This window comes from Myotis nattereri, assembly GCF_964212035.1.
Source record: "Myotis nattereri genome assembly, chromosome: 4".
In the NCBI taxonomy this organism is placed as follows: Eukaryota; Metazoa; Chordata; class Mammalia; order Chiroptera; family Vespertilionidae; genus Myotis; species Myotis nattereri.
Window position 1 is genome coordinate 110,867,120 of NC_138079.1, and position 20,275 is coordinate 110,887,394.

Below are 20,275 nucleotides of genomic sequence, written 5' to 3' on the forward strand. Positions count from 1 at the left end.
CACTGTGGCTAAGACTTCTAGTACTATGTTGAATAAAGGTGGTAAAAGCAGACAATCCTGTCTTGTTCCTGTTCTTGTGGGGATGTTTGCAAAGAATGTTAAAGGGACTAGTGCAATAATAATAAGAAATATGGACAGAGAGAAATATATGCATAAAGAATAAAAATGGCAATAAATACATACCGATCAATAATAATTTTAAATGTAAATGGATTAAATGCTCCAATAAAAAGACATAGGATAGCTGAATAAGAAAACGTGACCCACATATAGGGTCTACAAGGGATGTATCTCAATACAAAAGACTCACAGAGAATGACAGGGAAGGAAGAGAAAAAAATGTTATATGCATATGAAAATGAAAATAAAAATAAAAAAGGCAGGGAGAGAGAAACCAAGATGGCGGCATAGGTAAACTCCGGAGTTTGCTGCCTCGAACAACCACTTCAAAAATACAACTAAAAGACTGAACAGACATCATCCAGAACCACAGGAAGGCTGGCTGAGTGGAAATTCCACAACTAGAAGGAAAGAGAAAAGCATACCGAGACTCAGAGGAGCTGCGGTGCGGAGGTAAAATACTAAGGTGCGGAGGTGCGGAGAGAGCTGGCGGCTGAGGGTGTGGTTGTCGTTTTCAATCAGGAGGGAGTCTCAGTCTCTGAGCTCCAGTTCTGGGTGAGTCTCTGGGGACCCAGACTCATACGGGAGAAGCAGGACTGTCTGGCATCGGTCGGAACTTGAAGGCAGCTTTCTCTTGGAGGGGCATGCAGCGATTGCCCAGACACTGAGAAGCAGAGCCTCTGAGAGCAGCCATAACTGCTAGCCCCGCCCTGTTGATCCCCTGGGACCTGCCCCGCCCAAGCCCTGCAGGGAGGCTTTTGCTGGATAGCCTAAGGCACAGGCTAGATTAGCACCTCCCTAGAGATCCAGGAGCCAGGAGCCACCCAGAGGTCGGAGTGGGACCATCCAGTTTGCAGCTCCGTGGAACCATAAAGGACACACTCAGGGGGCAGACTCAGTGAGCACCAAAGTCTCATTGAAGCAAGTCTTGCCCCGGAGTGGTGTCTCCAGCACAGAAGTTCTCCCACTGCAGACACAGCTGATTCTCATAGCCAGTTGGCCTGGAGGTCAATTCCTCCTAGTGATACCTACAACAATCAAGGCTTAACTACAAGACTGTGCACAGAGCCCACAAATGGGTGCAACAAGAGTGTCCTCCTCAGGTAATTGGGGAGGCTGAACCACTGGGCCCTAGAGGACACTTAGCACAGAAAACCACTTTATCAACACAGGGAAGCATAAAAAATGCGGAGACAAAGAAAAAGGACACAAATGACAGAAATAGAGGAAAGCAAACTACTGGATATAGAGTTCAAAACCACACTTTTAAGGCTTTTCAAGAATTTTTAGAAACTGCCGATAAACTTAATGAAACCTACAAGAAATCTAATGAGACCCTTGAGGTTGTGATAAAGGACCAACTAGAAATTAAGCATGCACTGACTGAAATAAAGAATATTATACAGAATCCCAACAGCAGACCAGAGGAGCGCAAGAATCAAGTCAATGATTTGCAATACGAAGAAGCAAAAAACACCCAACCGGAAAAGCAAAATGAAAAAAAGAATCCAAAAATACAAAGATAGTGTAAGGAGCCTCTGGGACAGCTTCAAGCATACCAACATCAGAATTATAGGGGTGCCAGAAGATAACAGAGAGCAAGATATTGAAAACCTATTTGAAGAAATAATGACAGAAAACTTCCCCTACCTGGTGAAAGAAATAGACTTACAAGTCCAGGAAGCGCAAAGAACCCCAAACAAAAGGAATCCAAAGAGGAACACACCAAGACACATCATCATTAAAATGCCAAGAGCAAAAGACAAAGAGAGAATCTTAAAAGCAGCAAGAGAAAAAAAGTCAGCTACCTACAAGGGAGTACCCATACGACTGTCAGCTGATTTCTCAACAGAAACTTTGCAGGCCAGAAGGGAATGGCAAGAAATATTCAAAGTGATGAATACCAAGAACCTACAACCAAGATTACTTTATCCAGCAAAGCTATCATTCAGAATTGAAGGTCAGATAAAGAGCTTCACAGATAAGAAAAAGCTAAAGGAGTTCATCACCACCAAACCAGTATTATATGAAATGCTGAAAGGTATCCTTTAAGAAGAGGAAGAAGAAGAAAAATGTAAAGATAAAAATTATGAACAACAAGTACATATCTATCAACAAGTGAATCTAAAAATCAAGTGAATAAAAAATCAGATAAACAGAATAAACTGGTGAATATAACAGAATCAGGGGCATAGAAAGGGAGTGGACTGACAATTCTTGGGGGGAACAGGGTGTGGGGTTGCAGGAAGAGACTGGACAAAAATCATACACCTATAGATGAGGACATTGGAGGGTGGGGCATAAGGGCAGAGTGTGTGATGAGAACCAGGTGGAGGGGAGCTATGGGGGGAAAAAAGAGGAACAACTGTAATAATCTGAACAATAAAGATTTATTTTAAAAATCAAATTTTTGCAAATTTATTATTATTATATTATTATTATTATTATTATTATTATTATTATTACTAGAGGCCAGTTGCAGGAAGATTCCTGCAAGAATATGGCTTCCTGTGGCCGGAGCAAAGCAGAGAAGGGAGCGAAATCTGCTGAGGCAGGCTTTATTCCTGCCTCCGCCACCCCGCTTGCTTCCCTCCCGCCTCCGCTGCCCCGCTTGCTTCTCCGCAGCTTTGCTCCCTTCTGCAGCACTTGGCTTCCTTCTACATTGTTTTGTCTTCGCTCCATGCCTGCATATGCAAATTATCCACCATTTTTGTTGGGTTAATTTGCATACTCATCTGATTGGCTGGTGGGGGTAGCAGAGTGACACCAATTTGCATGCTTCTCTTTTATTAGTGTAGATTACTTTCTTCTCATTCTCTTTCTTCTTATCCACTCATCCTCTTTCTACTTCCTCTATACTGAACTGAGGTACTCCCCATATTCATCCAATTCTTTTTTTTATATTGCTTAAAGTATTACAAAGGGTATTACATATGTCTCCTTTTTTCCCTCGCCCTTGACAATCCCCTGGCCTCCCCTACCTCCCAGTGTCTTATGTCCATTGGTTATGCTTATATGCATGCATATAAGGCCTTTGGTTGATGCAATTCTTAACCTTATTTTCTGTATATAAGCTCAGCCTCTACAGATTCTGCCCCCACCCTCTTTGCCGGGTATTTGATGTTTGCATTTTTTTTGGTTTACCTGTTCTGTGATGTTTTCTCTTTTTTCTCTCTTTGACATCATTTGTAATCACTTTTCTCTCCCTTAATTCTCTTTTCTCAGGTGATCACTAATATTGGGGTTATCGATGTCATGAATACATTTGTGTTTTGTTCCCTTTGTGTCGTGTCTTGTCAAGGTGAATTTTATCCTGTCCAGCCAATATGCTAGAGAGTGAGCAATATAACCAGACACCTGGAGAGGAAACTCCATCCTGAATGGGTCAATAATACCCCAAACCCAACTACAGAGACAGGAAGAAGGTGGCAGTGAGGGAGAGAGCGTGAGTGAGGAAGGGAGCAAAGGAGGCATGTGTGGTTGTGTGGTGTGTGTGTGTGTGTGTGTGTGTGTGTGTGTGTGTGTGAGTGTGAGTGAGACACACTTAGATCCCATAGGACCTTCGGGGGTGGGCTAACTGGGCTTCCCTAACTAGGCAGCCTATGCTACCATCGAAAATGGCACCGGGAGGCCGGCTCTTCCTCAGAGGCCTCACCTTTTTGGAGGGGAGAGCTGCTGTAACTGGGAGCCCAGCCTCACCTCCACCCAGGGTGCCCTCAGATAACTCCTGGGACTCTACAGCCATCTCCGCCAGGGACCTGCTACCTCGGCTGTGGTCTCACGGTCACCGGGTCTCCAGCAACCCAGGGCACAGGCTCCTGTGAGTTCTGAATTGCGCTTCCCTCTGACTGGCACAACGCTTTAGCCCAGGGCTATGCGACCACGTGAGCAGAACACATGTGAGCAGCCTGTGACTGTCCAAGGAGCAGCAGACCCATGAGCAGCCTTCCCCAGGCCAAAGAGCAGCAGCCTTACGTGGCCTGTCCCTGCCCAAGGAACAGCAGCTGAGTGAGCGACCTGCTCCCCCATCCAAGGAGCAGCAACCACGTGTGCAGCCCACCCCTGTCTGAGGAGCAGAAGCTGCACCAGCAGCCTGAACATAACTGAGGAGCGGCATACCCGCGCATCCCACCCCCATCTGAGGAGCAGCAGCTGTGTGCAGCCCTCATCCTGCACCCATCCGAGGAGCAGCAGTTGTGTGAGCAACAAACTCCTGTCCAAGGAGCAGTAGCCACACAAGCAGCCTGCCACCATCTGAGGAACAGCAACTCTGTGAACAGCCTACCCCTGTCTGAGGAACAGCAGCTCCGCAAGCAGCCTGCCCCCATTCAAAGAGCAGCAGCCGCCCGAGCAGCCCACCTCAGTCTGAAGAGCAGTAACCACATGAGCAGACTGCCCACATATAAGGAGCAGCAGCCCTGTGCAGCCCACACCCATAGGAGGAGCAACAGTTGTGTGAGTGGCCTGCCCCTGTCTGAGGAGCAGCAGCTGCATGTACAGCTCACTCACATCCAAGGAGCAGCAGCCACGAGAGTAGCACACCCCGTCCAAGAAGCAGCAGCTGCGCAAGCAGCCCACCCCCATTTGAGGAGCATCAGTCTCCTGAGGAGCCCACCCTGGTCCGAGGCCGAGGAGCAGCAGCCCTGCGCAGTCTGCACTGGTATGAGGAGCAGCAGCCACATGCAACCCGCACCCGTCTGATGGGCAGCAGCTGGGTGAGCGGTCTGCCCCCGTCCAAGGAGCAGCAGTCCTGTGAGCAACATATCCCTGTCAAAGGAGCAGCAGCCTCATGAGCAGTCTGCTTGGACAAGGAGCAGTAGCTGCGTGCAGCCCACCCCCGTCTGAGGAGCAGCAGCCTCATGATCATCCCACCCCTGCTCGAGGAGCAGCAGCTGTGTGAGCAGCCTCCCCCAACCAGCCAGAGGAGTCACCACTGCTGTGAACAGCATCCACCAAAGGAGCCACTGGCAAGTGAGGAGCAGCTGCTACCACAACCGCCCAAGGAGCAACCGCAGCCTGAGGAGCCACTGCCACCTAAGGAGCAGAAACTGAACGACTCAATATCTAGATATGTCGGTGAGATAAAAAAATGGGTAGACAAAGAAAAGCCCCCCCCCCACGCAAACAAAAAGAAAAGAAAAGGAGGACTCACCAGAAAAGCATCTAAGTGAAACAGAAGCTTGCAATATTTCAGAACTAGAATTCAGAAAAAGGATCACACAGTTCATAAACTGGAGGGATGAAAAAAAGCAACAACTTATGTAAGAATCAAGAAGAAATGAAGAGCCCTAAGTTGTTTGGCTCAGTGGATAGAGCATCGGCCTGCGGACTGAAGGGTCCCGGGTTTGATTTCAGTCAAGGGCATGTACCTTGGTTGCGGGCAACATCCCCAGTGGGGGTGTGCAGGAGGCAGCTGATTGATGTTTCTCTCTCATCGATGTTTCAAACTCTCTATCCCTCTCCCTTCCTCTCTAAAAAAATCAATAAAATATATTTTAAAATAAGAAGAAATGAAGAATGATATAGCTGCAATAAAAAAATCACCATGGAAAGTTTCAAGAGTAGACTAGGAGAAGCGGAGGACCAAAATAGCGAATTAGAAGACAGGGAAGCAAAACATACCTAAACTGAACTGCAATTGGAGAAAAAAATTAAAACACAGGAGGAGAGCCTAAGGGAGCTATGGGACAACATGAAACGAAGCAACATATGAATAACAGGGGTGCCAGAGCAACAGGAAGAGGAACAAAGGTTAGAAAATGTATTTGAAGAAATAATGTCAGAAAACTTCCCTGAGGTGGGGAAGGAAAAAAAATCACACAAGCACAGAGAGTCACAAATAAGATGAACTGGAAAGGACTCCCACCAAGACACATCATAATTATGGTGTCAAATGTTCAGGACAAGGAGAGAATCTAAAAGGCTGCAAGAGAGAGACAGAAAGTTACGTACAAGGGATCTACCATTAGATTATCAAATGATTTCTCAACAGAAACATATCAGGCCAGAAAAGAACACATGGAAATTTACAAAGTGATGCAAAGCAAAGGACTGAATCCAAGAATACTCTATCCAGCAAGGCTATCATTCAAAATTGAAAGGGAAATAAGAAGCTTGCCAGATAAAAAAAAGGCTAAGGGAGTTTATCACCATCAAGCCAGCAATGCAAGAAATGCTAAAGGGACTGGTGTAAAAAGAAGAAATAAAAAGCTCAGAAAGAAAAAAGGCACAAAAAATAGAAATGGCTATAAACAAGTACCTTTCAATAATAACTTTAAATGTAAATGGACTAAATGCTCCAATCAAAAGGCATCGAGTGGCTGAATGGATAAAAAAACATGACCCATACATTTGCTGTCTACAAGAGACCCACCTCAGAAGAAGGGACTCTCACAGACTGAAAGTGAAGGAATGGAAAAATATCTTTCAGGCAAATGGAAATGAAAGAAAAGCTGGGGTAGCAATACTTATATCGGACAAAATAGACCTCAAAGTGAAGGCCATCACAAGAGATAAGGAAGGCCACTTCATAATACTAAAGGGATCAATACAACAAGAGGCTATAACCCTGGTAAACATATATGCACCCAATGCAGGAGCCCCCAAATACACAAAAAACTCCTGGAAGATATCAAGGGAGAGATCAACAACAATACAATCATAGTAGGGGACTTTAATACACCACTGACATCACTGGATAAATCCTCTAGACAAAAATCAGCAAAGAAACAGCAATCCTAAATGACTCACTAGATCAGATGGACTTAATAGACATCTTCAGAACATTTCACCCCAAAGCCACGGAATATACATTCTTCTCAAGTGCTCATGGGACATTTTCAAAAATAGACCACATATTGGGTCACAAACAAAGTCTCCCCAAATTCAAGAAGATTGAAATCACACCAAGCATCTTCTCAGACCACAATGACATAATATTAGAAATAAACTACAATAAAAACAACCCAAAATACTCAAACACTTGGAAGCTGAATAGCATGTTATTAAATATTGATTGGGTTACCAATGAGATCAAAGAAGAAATTACAAACATCCTGGAAACTAATGACAATGAAAACACAACAATCTGAAACCTATGGGACACACTGAAAGCCATCATGAGAAGTAAGTTTATAGCTCTACAGGCCTATCTCAAAAAACAAGAAAAAATGGGAGTAAATCATCTAAATCTACATCTCAAAGAATTAGAAAGAGAGCAACAAGAAAAACCCAGAGTGAGCAGAAGGAAGGAGATAATAAAGATTAGAGCAGAAATAAATGACATAGAGATCAAAAAAACAATACATAAAATCAATGAAACCAAGACCTGGTTTTTTGAAAGGATAAACAAGATCGATGAAACTCTAGCCAGGCTCACCAAGAAGCAAAGTCAGAAATGATAGAGGCGAAATAACAACAGACCCCACAGAAATACAAATGATTGTTAAAAAATACTATGGACAACTCTACTCCAACAAACTAGACAACCTGGAGGAAATGGACGTATTCCTAGAAAAATACAACCTTCCAAAACTCAATCAGGAAGAATCTACAAATATCAATAGGCCAATAACTATGGAAATATTGAAGCAGTCATAAAAAAGCTTACAACAAACAAAAGCCTGGGGCCAGATGGCTTCACAGAGGAGTTTTACCAAACATTTAATGAAAACCTGAAACCTATCTTCCTCAGGCTATTCCAAAAAATTCAAGAGGAAGGAACACTGCCCGCTCATTCTATGAAGCCAGCATCACCATAATACCAAAACCAGATAGAGACAACACAATGTAAGAGAATTACAGGTGAATATCCCTCATGAACATAGATGCCAATATCTTTAACACAATTCTAGCAAATCAGATCCAGCAGTACATCAGAAAGATCATTCACAATGACCAAGTAGGATTTATCCCAAGGATGCAAGGATGGTAGAATATCCACAAATCAATACATGTGATACATCACATAAACAAATTGAGAGATAAAAATCACATAGTCATATCAATCGATGCAGAAATAGCATTTGACAAAATCCAATACACTTTCTTGATAAAAGCTATCAGCAAGGTGGGAATATAAGGATCATACCTCGAAATAATAAAAGCCATATATGACACACCCACAGCCAACATCATATTCAATGGGCAAAAACTAATACCATTTCCCGTAAGAATAGGAACAAGAAACGGATGCCCATACTCACCACTCCTGTTCAACATAGTACTGTAAGTACGAGCCATTGTGATTAGACAAGAAGAAGAAATAAAAGGCATCCAAATTTGAAAAGAAGTAAAACTGTCCTCATTCGCAGATGACATGATACTGTACATAGAAAACTCTGAAGACTCCATCAAGAAATTATTAGACTTAATAAATAAATTCAGCAATGTAGCAGGATACAAAATTAATGCCAAGATATCTATGACTTTTCTATACACCAACAGTGAATTCACAGAAAGAGAGACTAAAAAAGCACTCCCATTTACCATTGCACCAAAAAAATTAAGATACTTAGGAATAAACTTAACTAAGGAGGTAAAGGACCTATACATGGAAAACTATAGGACACTGAAAAGAGAGATAGAGGAAGACATAAATAGGTGGAATAAAATGCCGTATTCATGGATTGGTAGAATCAACATCATTAAAATGTCCAGAATACCCAAAGCAATCTATAGATTCAATGCACTCCCCATTAAAATACTAATGGCATATTTCACAGACCTAGAATGAACGTTCCAAAAATTCACCTAGAATAAAAAAAGACCCTGAATAGCTGCAGCCATCTTGAGTAAGAAGAACAAAGTAGGAGGGATCTCAATACCAGATATCAAGCTGTATTACAAAGCCACTGTTCTCAAAACAGCCTGGTACGGGCACGAGAATAGACATATAAGTCAATGGAATAGAATAGAGAACCCAGAAATTGACCCAAACAACTATGCTCAATTAATATTTGACAAAGGAGGAATGAACATACAATGGAGTCAAGACAGTCTCTTCAATAAATGGTGCTGGGAAAATTGGACAGATACATGAAAAAAAAAATGAAACTAGACCACTAACTTACACCATACACAAAAATAAACTCAAAATGGATAAAGGACTTAAACATAAGACAGGAAACCATAAAAATAGTAGAGGAATCCACAGGCAGCAAAATCTCAGACATGTCAAAGCAATTTCCTCACCGATATTGCTTTTAGGGCAATAGAAACTAAAGAGAAAATAAACAAATGGGACGACATCAAAATAAAAAGTTTTTGCACAGCAAAAGAAACCATCAACAAAACAGCAAGAAAGTCCACTGCATGGGAGCACATATTTGCCAATGTTATCTCTGATAAGGGTTTAATTTCCAACATTTACAGGGAACTCATACAATTTAACAAAAGGAAGATAAACAACCCAATCAAAAAATGGGCAAGGAACCTAAGTAGGTATTTTTCGAAAGAAGACAGAAGGAAGGCCAAGAGACATATAAAAACAGGCTCAATCAAAACAACAATGTGGTACCATCTCGCACCTGTCAGAATGGCTACCATCAACAAATTAACAAACGACTAGAGCTGGCAAGGATGTGGAGAAAAAAGGAACCCTTGTGCACTGCTGGTGGGAATGCAGACTGGTGCAGCTACTATGGAGAACAGTATGGAGTTTCCTCAAAAACTAAAAATGGAACTTCCATTTGATCCAGTGATCCCACTTCTAGGAATATATTCCAAGAAATTAGAAACACCAATCAGAAAGGATATATGCACCCCTATGTTCATTGAGGCACAATTCACCATAGCTAAGATTTGGAAACAGCCTAAGTGCCCATCATCTAATGAGTGGATTAGAAAACTGTGGTACATCTACACAGTGGAATACTACGCTGCTCTAAAAAAAGGGTATTCTTACCACTTGCAACAGCATGGATGGAACTGGAGAACATTATGCTAAGTGAAATAAGCCAGTCAAAGAAAGATACATATCACATGATCTCACTCATTGGTGGAATATAATGAACAACATAAACTGATGAACAAAAACAGATGCAGAGACAGGGAAGAATTGATAAGACCGTCAAACCTCAGAGGGAAGGTAGGGGATTGTGGGGTAAGCGGGGAGATCAACCAAGGGACTTGTATACATGCATATAAGCCTAACCAATGGACACAGACAACAGGGGTTGAGGGCATGAGTGGGGGGCGTCGGGGGCAAAGGAGGGATATGGACACCTATGTAATAACTTAATCAATAAAGGAATTTAAAAAAATGGCCACAGCAATCTTGAGAAAGATGAACAAATTTGGAAGGATCACAATACTGTTTATCAAGTTATACTATAAAGCCAATGTACTCAAAATAGCCTAGTACTGGCACAAGAACAGGAATAGAGAACAACGGATCAGTTCAGAAAACCGAGAAACTGACCCAAGTTATTATATTCAATTAGTATTTGACAATGGAGGCAAGGCATATAATGGAGTAAAGATAGTCTCTTTAATAAATGGTGTTGGGATAATTGGATATGTACATGCAAAAGAATTAAACTAGATTACCAACTTACACTGTACATAAGAATAAACTAAAAATGAGTAAAAGACTCAAATGTAAGTTGTGAAACCATAAAAGTCCTAGAAGAAAACATAGGCAGTAAAATATTAGACATCTCACATATTAGAATTTTCACAGATACATCTCCTAGGGAAAGAGAAACAAAAGAAAAAATAAACAAATGGACTGCATCAAACTAAAATGCTTCTGCAAAGCAAAAGAAAACCAGCATCTAATTGAAAAGGGAACCCCTGGCATGGGATTACATTTATGCCAACGACACATCTGATAATGTGGTTAATCTCCAAAATATAAAAAGTACTCATACATAACAACAAAAGAGACAAGCAACCCAATTAAAAAATGGGCGAGGACCTAAATAGACATTTCTCCAAAAAGGACATACAAAAGGCCAAGAGACATATGAAACAATGCTCAACATCACTATTCATCAGAGAGATTCAGATTAAAATGACAATGAGGTATTATCTCATACCTGTCAGAATGGCTACCACCAAGAAATCAAGAAATGACAAGTACTGGCGAAGGAATCAAGAAATGACAAGAACTGGCAAGGATATGGAGAAAAGGGAACACTAGTATACTGCTGGTGGGAATGCAGCATGGTACAACAACTTTTGAAAACAGTGTGGAGTTTCCTGAAAAAATTAAAAATGGAATTGCCATTTGATCTAGTAATCCTACTCCTAGGAATATATCCTAAGAAGCCTGAAACACCAGTCAGAAAAAAATATATGCATTCCTGTGTTTATAGCAGCATTATTTACAATAGCTAAGATATGAAAACAGCTGAAGTGCCCTGAGCAGATGAGTGGATTAAAAATCTCTGGTACATTTATACAATGGAATACTATGCAGCTCTAAAAAAGAATGATTTCTTACCATTTGGGGCAGCATAGAGGGAACTGGAGAGTATTATGTTAAGTGAAATGTGCTTGTCAGAGAAACACAAGTATCACATGATCTCAGTTATATGTGGAGTCTACTGAATAAAATGAACTGATGAATAAAACAGATCCAGAGAGATTGAATCTTGCAACAGACTTACTAATTTCAGAGTAGCAGGAAGAGATTAACCAAATAACTTATATGCATATATGCACAGCCTCTGGACACACAATAGAGTGGGAGTGGGGTTAATGAAGTCAATGGGGAAATAACAGAGGATATCTGTAACACTTTCAATAATAAAATGGCTGGTGGTCAGTGGTTGTATTCAGTCCTTTTAGCTGATTGGCCTGAGGGTAACTACCTCCCATTGATGGGCCAACATCGATGAAGACTCAACTAAAATAGGAGGGTCTACACGGACCCAAATGTGGGGGCCAGCTTGGATGATCAAGAGACTATACCACTGGATCCTACAGAACACCTACTGCATTAGCCTGGGAGATGTAGCAGCCCTACCTAATGTATACACACACCCAGGAGGCTGTCAAAATGAGGAGACAAAGAAATATGCCCCAAATGAAAGAATAGAAGAACATTTCATTAAGAGAACTGAAAGGAATGGAGACAAGCAATCTACTAGATGCAGAGTTCAAAACACTGGTTATAAGACGCTCAATGAATTAGTGAGAACCTCAACAGCATAAAAAGAACCAGGGAGAATGAAGGATACACTAACTGAAATTAAGTATAATATGCAGTATATCAATAGTAGAGAAGATGAAACCAAGAATCAAATCATCTGTTTGGAAGTTAAGAAAGAAAAAACTCTAATCAGAACAGCAAAAAGAATAAGGAATAAAAAATAATCAGGATAGTGTAAGGCACCTCTGGAACAACTTCAAGCATACCAATATTTGTATCATGGGGATTATGGAAGGAGGAGAGAGAGAGAGAGAGAGAGTGCGCAAGGAATTGAAAACCTATTTGGGAAAAAAAAAATGACAGAAAACTTTGCCAACTTGGTGAAGGAAATAAACATACAAGTTTAAAAAGTGCAGAGAGTCCCAAACAAGATGAACCCAAAGAGCAGAAAACCAAGACACATCATAATTAAAGTGCAGAAGGTTAAAGACAGAGTGTCTCATAAGCATCAAAAGAAAAGCAGTTACCTACCTACAGTGGAATTCCTCCAAGACTTCCAGCTGACTTTTCAACAGAAACTTTGCAGACCAGAAGGAAGTGGCAAGAAATATTCAGTCATAGAATGCAAGGAAGGAACTCTTACCATTCACAACAGCATGGATGAACATGGAGAGCATTAAGCTAAGCAAAATAAGCCAGTTGGAGAAAGATAAATATTGCATGATCTCACTCATTTGTGGAATATAATGAGCAACATAAACTGATTAACATAAATAAATCCAGAGACAGAGAAGTATTGAACAGACTGTTAAACTTCAGAGGGAAGGCAGGGGAGGGGGGAAGAGATAAACCAAATGACTTGTATGCATGCATCCTATATAATAAAAGCCTAATATGTTCAGTCATCTGGTTGGCCGTTTAACCAATCAAAGTGTAATATGCTAATGATATGCTAAGGCCACTCAACTGCTTGCTATGATGTGCACTGACCACCAGGAGGCAGATGCTCCAACTGGTAGGTTAGCTTGCTGCTAGGGTCTGGCCAATTGGGACTGAGTGAGATGGGTTGGACACACCCTGGAGCCCTCCTGAGATCCTTCCCTGCCTGGCCAAACTCCTGTGCCCCTCCCTGGCCCTGATCGTGCACTGGTGGGGTTCCTTAGCCTGGCCTGCACTCTCTCACAATCTGGGACCCCTCGGGGGATGTAAGAGAGCCAGTTTCAGCCTGATCCCACAGGCCAGGCTGAGGGACCCCCCTGGTGCATGAATTTGTGCACCAGGCCTCTAGTATAAGCAGAAACAATGGACACAGATTCTACGGGGAAGGGGGTATGTGTGTGTGGGGGAGGTGGCTGGGGAGAGGTCAATGGGGGGAAAATGAGACATAAGTAATACTTTAAACAATAAAGAATTTTAAAAAAGGATGTACAATTATGATTACTCAGCAAATCTATCATTTAGAATAGAAGGACATATAAAGACTTCCTGGACAAAACAGTATTATATGAAACTAGAGGCCTGGTGCATGAAAATTCATGCACTAGAGGGGAGGTGGTCCCTCAGCCCAGCCTGCCCCCTCTCACAGTCCCGGAGCTCTCAGGGTGGGAGACGACCTGGCGATCAGGGGAAGGCGATGATGCCCCATCACAGCTCTGCTGCTGCCACTGCCGGCAGTGCAAGCCTCAACCAGCCCTCGTTACCTGAGCCTCAGGCAGCCCTGGGTGGCTGGGTAGCTGCCATTTGAGGCTTGCCTGAGCCTTGGGCTGGCCCTGGGTACCTGGGGGGCTGAGGGGACTGGGGGTCTCCAGAGGCAGGCATGAGGAATGCCTGCTTCCCTGGCGGGGCTGAGGGGACTGGGCATTGCCATCTTGTGGCTGTGGGTGCTGCCATCTTTGAGGGCGTGACAGTCAATTAGCATATTCCCTCCTTATTGGCCATGGGCACTTCCATCTTTGCGATGGTGTGAGGGTCAATTAGCATATTCCCTCTTTATTAGATAGGATGTTAAAGGGTCTTCTTTAAGAAGAAGAAATACAAAAGATAAAAATATGAATCATAAAAGGTCAATAAAGCCCTAGCCGGTTTGGCTCAGTGGATAGAGCATCAGCCTGCAAACTGAAAGGTGCCAGGTTCGATTTCGGTCAAGGGCACATGCCTGGGTTGTGGGTCCAATCCCCAGTAGGGGGCTTGCAAGAGGCAGCTGAGAAATGATTGTCTCTCATCATTGATGTTTCTATCTCTCTCTCCCTCTTCCTTCCTCTCTGAAATCAATAAAATATATTTTAAAAAGGTCAATAAATACATTTCTATCAACAATTTAATCTAAAAAACAAAACAAATGAACAAGCAGAACAGACACAGATTCATGCAGAGAACACTGTGATGATTGCCAGATGAGAGGGTGATTGAAGGGTTGGGTGAAAAAGTTGAAGGGATTAAGAAATTCAAGTTGCTTGTTACAGAGTAGTCATGGGATGTAAAGTGTAGCATAGGAAATGTAGTTATTAGCATTCTAATAACTATTCATGGTGTCAGGTGGGTGTAAGATTTATTGGGATAATAACTTAGTAAGTTATGTAATGGCTAATCATTGGGATGTACAACTGAAACTAATATAATATTATATGTCAACTATAATTGAAAAATAAAGATGATTAAAAATGGGCAAAATGTTTTTTAAGTACTTTGTTGCTTTTGTTGGAGAGAGGTTCATTTCACCATACCAAAAATTCAAATTCTCCATCCATTAAGTTTTGGGGAAATTTGTTACACAATAGATAACAAGTAAGCTACATAAAAGGAGTGTTTTTAGCATCAAAAATAAAAATGCAGAAAATGTGTTCAATATGGTTTTTATGAAAATAAACATTGAACTAATTAAGGATAGTTACTTATACTATCTTCAAAAACTTAGTTTGAGGAGTCAGTCTACTAAGTCTTCAGCCACTTGTTTTTATATATTTAAAAAATATTTTCATTGATTCAGAGAGGAAGAAAGAGGGAGAGAGAGAACCATCAATATGAGAGATACTCATTGATCAGCTTCCTTCTGCATGCCCCGCACTGGGACTGAGCCCAAAACCTGGGTATGTGCCTCTGGCCAGAATTGAACCCAGGACCCTTCAGTCCGTAGGCCAATGCTCTATCCATTGAGCCAAACCAGATAGGGCAGCCACTTGTTTTTAGAATGGCCAATATACTAGATTAAAGGACAATGTCCCTTCTTGAAACCAACATTTCACCCTATGAGAGCTTGGAGAAACATATTTATATTCTTGTTAGAATAAAAATCTATGCTAAATTTCACAACATAGTATTTTGGCTATTTTACCCATCCTCTGAATGGTGATACAATTAGCTGAAAGACCACCCAGTGCCAAAACACCTCCATTAATTAATTACTACTTTTGTGGTCAGTTGCCTTTAGTGTACATTTTTTTTTGCCTCTTATTTAGCTGCCTCTAAGGTTATTTGTAGAAAAAGAAAGAAATGGGTAGCTAAATACCACAGTTAAATCCCTTTTTTTTTTGCAAGTGATACAAATGTCTTCATATAGCAGCAGTCTCTTTATTTCCTACTAGAGGCCCGATGCATGAAATTCATGCAAGAGTAGGCCTTCCTTTCCCTGGCTGCCAGCACTGGCTTCCCTCTGGCACCCGGGACCTGGGCTTCCCTTGCAGCCCCGACTTCATCTGGAAGGTCGTTCAGAAGGATGTCTGGTCTAATTAGCATATTACACTTTTTTTTATTATAGATGGGTCTTACCTTGCACTTCATGCAATTGTTGGTTCGCAAGTGCTAGAAAAATCTTAAGGTTCTTTATTAAATTCATAGCCAAATCAGATTTCCCTGAAACTGAGTAAGGCACAATTGTTTGACCATACTGACTCAAATCAATTTCTCTGACGGGTATCTCAGAACGTAAGTTTTCAGTTGTTAATAGATATGTAGTGACAACGACAATTACTGATATCTGTAGTAACACCAGCTTCCAGTTACGCAAACTGAACAGTGCTCTCTTTACAAACATGCAATAAAATTGCTGGCGGTAAAGTGGAAACTGAAAAGAGAGAAAAAACATAGCAGTACAATTGTTGGTGACTCAAGTATGATATTCATATTGGAACCCATTAATATAAATGTTTCAATTTTTTGCAGCAGAAGATATACACATATAATAAAATATATACTTGAATTGGACCCACGAAAACAACAAGATGGTGTAAAAAGTTTTATTTGTGTAAGGTAATAAGGGAAATAATTAGAATCTGGTTTCTGATCTAACTACATGAAAAATCTAATGATTTTATTCATTAATATACATATAGTGTTTCTGATTAGAAAAACAAAATTATATTTCTTTTACTTAATATCAAAAAATCATCCTTCTATTTCTCCATTTTAAAAGGAAATATCCCTACAAAACTTATATGGAAGTATTATCCTTTGCTAGGTTTTAATACACAAACTATGATTCGTAGTGAAAAAAATACCCCTAATTGGATCAACCAGTATCATCTGATCACAACTGTCATAAAGCTTGAGTTTTTTGTTAGATCTGAACAAAGGGAAAAATTTATGAGAAAATGAATGAGTACTTTTCAAAGTGATTCTGAAAAATATCAATAGTGAGAGCAGCTGTCTTTTCTTTAGAACCCATTTCTCCTGCGTCAGGATACCATATCTGTCTGGGTCTTCTATGGCTAAACTTCAAACATCTTTTAAGTTCAGATTTGAAATTGTACATCTCAAACACAAACCAAACTTACTGATTAAATTATTAGTAAATGTGCTCACCCCAGTGTTAAATTCAATGGTAGTAATTTCACTCAATCTGGAGAAAACTGTTGTGTTGTAGTTTCTGGGCATAATCCTATTCTGCTTCATGTCTTGCCTTTTTCTTTGGCCCTCCAACGAAGAGGATATGGAGGGTAGACTATCCATTTGGGAATGTGCCAGTTTATTGGCCCTACATACACACAAGTACACAGAAAAAGCACAAAACATTTTATTTTGACAAGAGCCTTAAACTATTTTATTTGAGGAATGTAAAAGAAAGTTCCAAATATGGACCCTCCTTCCTCATTCTCACTGACTGCCGGCATATTGTTTTGAGGCAGCATGGTAACAGGGGATCCCAGTAAACCAGGCAGAGGGATAACAGCAATTCAAGGCAGAGTTCCGATAATTCTGAGGAACTGTGTTATCATGCAAAAAATATTTGAATATATTCAATGTTGCCTTAAGCTAAACATATACAAGTTAAAGAAGTTACCTTTCATAAAAGATAGTAACTCTCCTTTGAGGGTTACAATGTTATGTATTTTATGAAATTATGGGGACATAGGCTTGTTTTTTTTTTTTTTTTTTTTTTTTTTAAGTCCTTACATTTCCTACTGCTGCCTGTGTTTAAAGCTGGGTCTTTGGGTATAGATATTCAAGAAAAATAAAGAGATATACACAAGTAATTACAATCTGAGGAGGAAAGTACTAAGTAGAATAATAGAAAAATATTATACTGAGAGACAGGAAAAAATACACTAAAGTGATAAAACACTTGGTAAGAAATACATGATTTAAAAGATGTATTTTTTCTAAGCTATAGAACTATCAAGGTAATTTAAATTCCACCATTAGCATTTGTATGGAATACAACATTAATCATTCTGAATTATGACCTTCCAAGTAATGAGTAGATTGATGACTTCTGTAGCCTTTAAAGATCATATATGTATATTAAAACCTTGCTTTAAAACGTCCCTGCAGGGTTGTCTGTTGTTTGATACTAAAAGTCTTGAGGACCATTATACTTTCTAAAATAATCATTTAATATTTTTCTTTGTCATATGAAGTTTTTAATTCTTCATATTGTACTCAATGGCAATAAATTTCCATTAGGAAACCATCCAATAATATAAATAAGTGGGAGAAAAAAATTCTTATTACCTAGAGAGAATCCTGATGAGATATTTTCCACAGAAATGTATAAACAGGCAAAAACATACACAAACATATACACATTCTCTTAAAAGTGGCATCCAAATTGTATTCCATCCATTTACATAATTATCAATATATTTGGGTTTATATCTAACATCTTGTTTCCTTCTATTTATATTTTTTATTTTTTAGCTTTATTGAAGTATGATTGACATATAAAAATTATATATGTATTTATAGTATAGAACATGGTGTTTTGGTATGTGTATACATTGTGAAATCATTACCACAGTCAAGCTAATTAACACATTCATCACATCACAGAGTTACTTTTGCCTTTTGGGCAAAAAAATTACTTGTGATCTATTGTCTTAGAAAATTTCAAATTTACAATTATTATTAATTGTACCATAATGTACTGTGGAGACCTGTATTCTCTAGAACTTACTCATCTTATATCTGAAAGGTTGTACCTTTTGACCAACATTTCCATAACCAGACATCCTGAGAGGAGCGAACATGGGGAGACAAAGAAACAGCACCCATATGAAAGAAATGGAGGCATCACTGGAAAAGGAAGTAAACGAAATGGAGGCGAGCAATTTGTCAGAGAATGAATTCAGAGCAATGATCAGAAGGGCGCTGAAAAGGATAGAAGACAAATTCAACAATATGTGTAAGAATTAAGAGGAAATGAAGAAGAACCAAGCAGAGCCGAAACCGGTTTGACTCAGTGGATAGAGCCTCGGCCTGTGGACTGAAAGGTCCCAGGTTCGATTCCAGTCAAGGGCATGTACCTGGGTTGCGGGCATATCCCCAGTAGGAGATGTGCAGGAGGCAGCTGATCGATGTTTCTCTCTCATCGATGTTTCTAACTCTCTATCCCTCTCCCTTCCTCTCTGTAAAAAATCAATAAAATATATTAAAAAAAAGAAAAGAAGAACCAAGCAGAAATGAAGAATGACATCACTGCAATAAAGAACACAATAGAAAGCATCAACAGTAGACTAGAGGAAGTGAAGGACCGCATCAGTGAGCTAGAAGACAAGGTAGGAAAAAATACCCAAGAGAGCAGCAACTAGAACAAAAACTTAAAAACCAGGAGGAGAACCTAAGGGAACTTTGGGACAACATGAAACAAAGCAAAATTTGCATAACTGGGGTACCAGAAGGAGAGGAAACTGAGCAAGGAATAGAAAACTTGTTTGAAAAAATGACAGAAAACTTCCCTGATATTGGCAAGAAAAAACTCACACAAGTCCAAGAAGCTCAGAGTCCCAAACAAGATGAATCCAAAAAGACCGACACCAAGACACATTATAATTAAATTGGCAAACATCAACGACAAAGTAAGAATCTTAAAGGCTGCCAGAGAGAGACAGAAAGTTACCTACAAGGGATCTCCCATGAGACTATGAACAGATTTCTTAACAGAAACACATCAGGCCAGAAAGGAATGGAATGAAATACAAAGTCATGCAAAGCAAGGGTCTGAATCCAAGAATACTATACCCAATAAGTATTGATACAATACTGTATCAATCAAAGCTAAGGGTGAAATCAGGAGCTTCACAGACAAAGGAAGGACCACCAAACCAGCAATGCAAGAAATGCTAAAGGGTCTGCTGTAAAAAGAAGAAATTGGAAAGGAAGAAGGAACACAGGCATAAAGAATAAAAATGGTTACCAAGAAGTATCTATCAATAATAACTTTAAATGTAAATGGATTAAATGCCCAATCAAAAGACCTAGGATAGCTGAATGGATAAGAAAACATGACCCATATATCTGCTGTCTACAGGAGACCCACCTCAGAACAGAGGACTCACATAGACTGATGGTGAAGGTATGGGAAAAGGGTTTTCAGGCTAATGGAAATGAAAAAAAAGCTGGGGTAGCAATACTTATATCTGACAAATTAGACCTCAAAGCAAAGGCCATAAAAAAAGGTAAGGAAGGCCACTTTATAATACTAAAGGGAGCAATTCAACAAGAAGATATAACTCTGGTAAACATATATGCACCCAATATAGGAGCACCCAAATACATAAAAAACTTCTGGAGGATACCAAGGGAGAGATTGACAGCAATACAGTCATAATAGGGGCCTTTAATATC

The 20,275-nt window shown here is 40.2% G+C and overlaps 1 protein-coding gene across 1 annotated transcript in view; it reads right to left on the reverse strand.

The window, feature by feature from the left end:
- The window catches only part of LOC308518601 (phospholipid-transporting ATPase ABCA3-like), a gene marked incomplete at both ends in the record, with an annotated part of 332,625 nt that overhangs the window by 84,604 nt on the left and 227,746 nt on the right, over window positions 1-20,275 (reverse strand). The window contains 2 exons of the mRNA XM_081090312.1: window positions 15,983-16,277; window positions 17,015-17,186. Coding sequence (XP_080946438.1) covers window positions 15,983-16,277; window positions 17,015-17,186 — 467 coding nt within the window. The remainder of the gene's footprint in view (window positions 1-15,982; window positions 16,278-17,014; window positions 17,187-20,275) is intronic.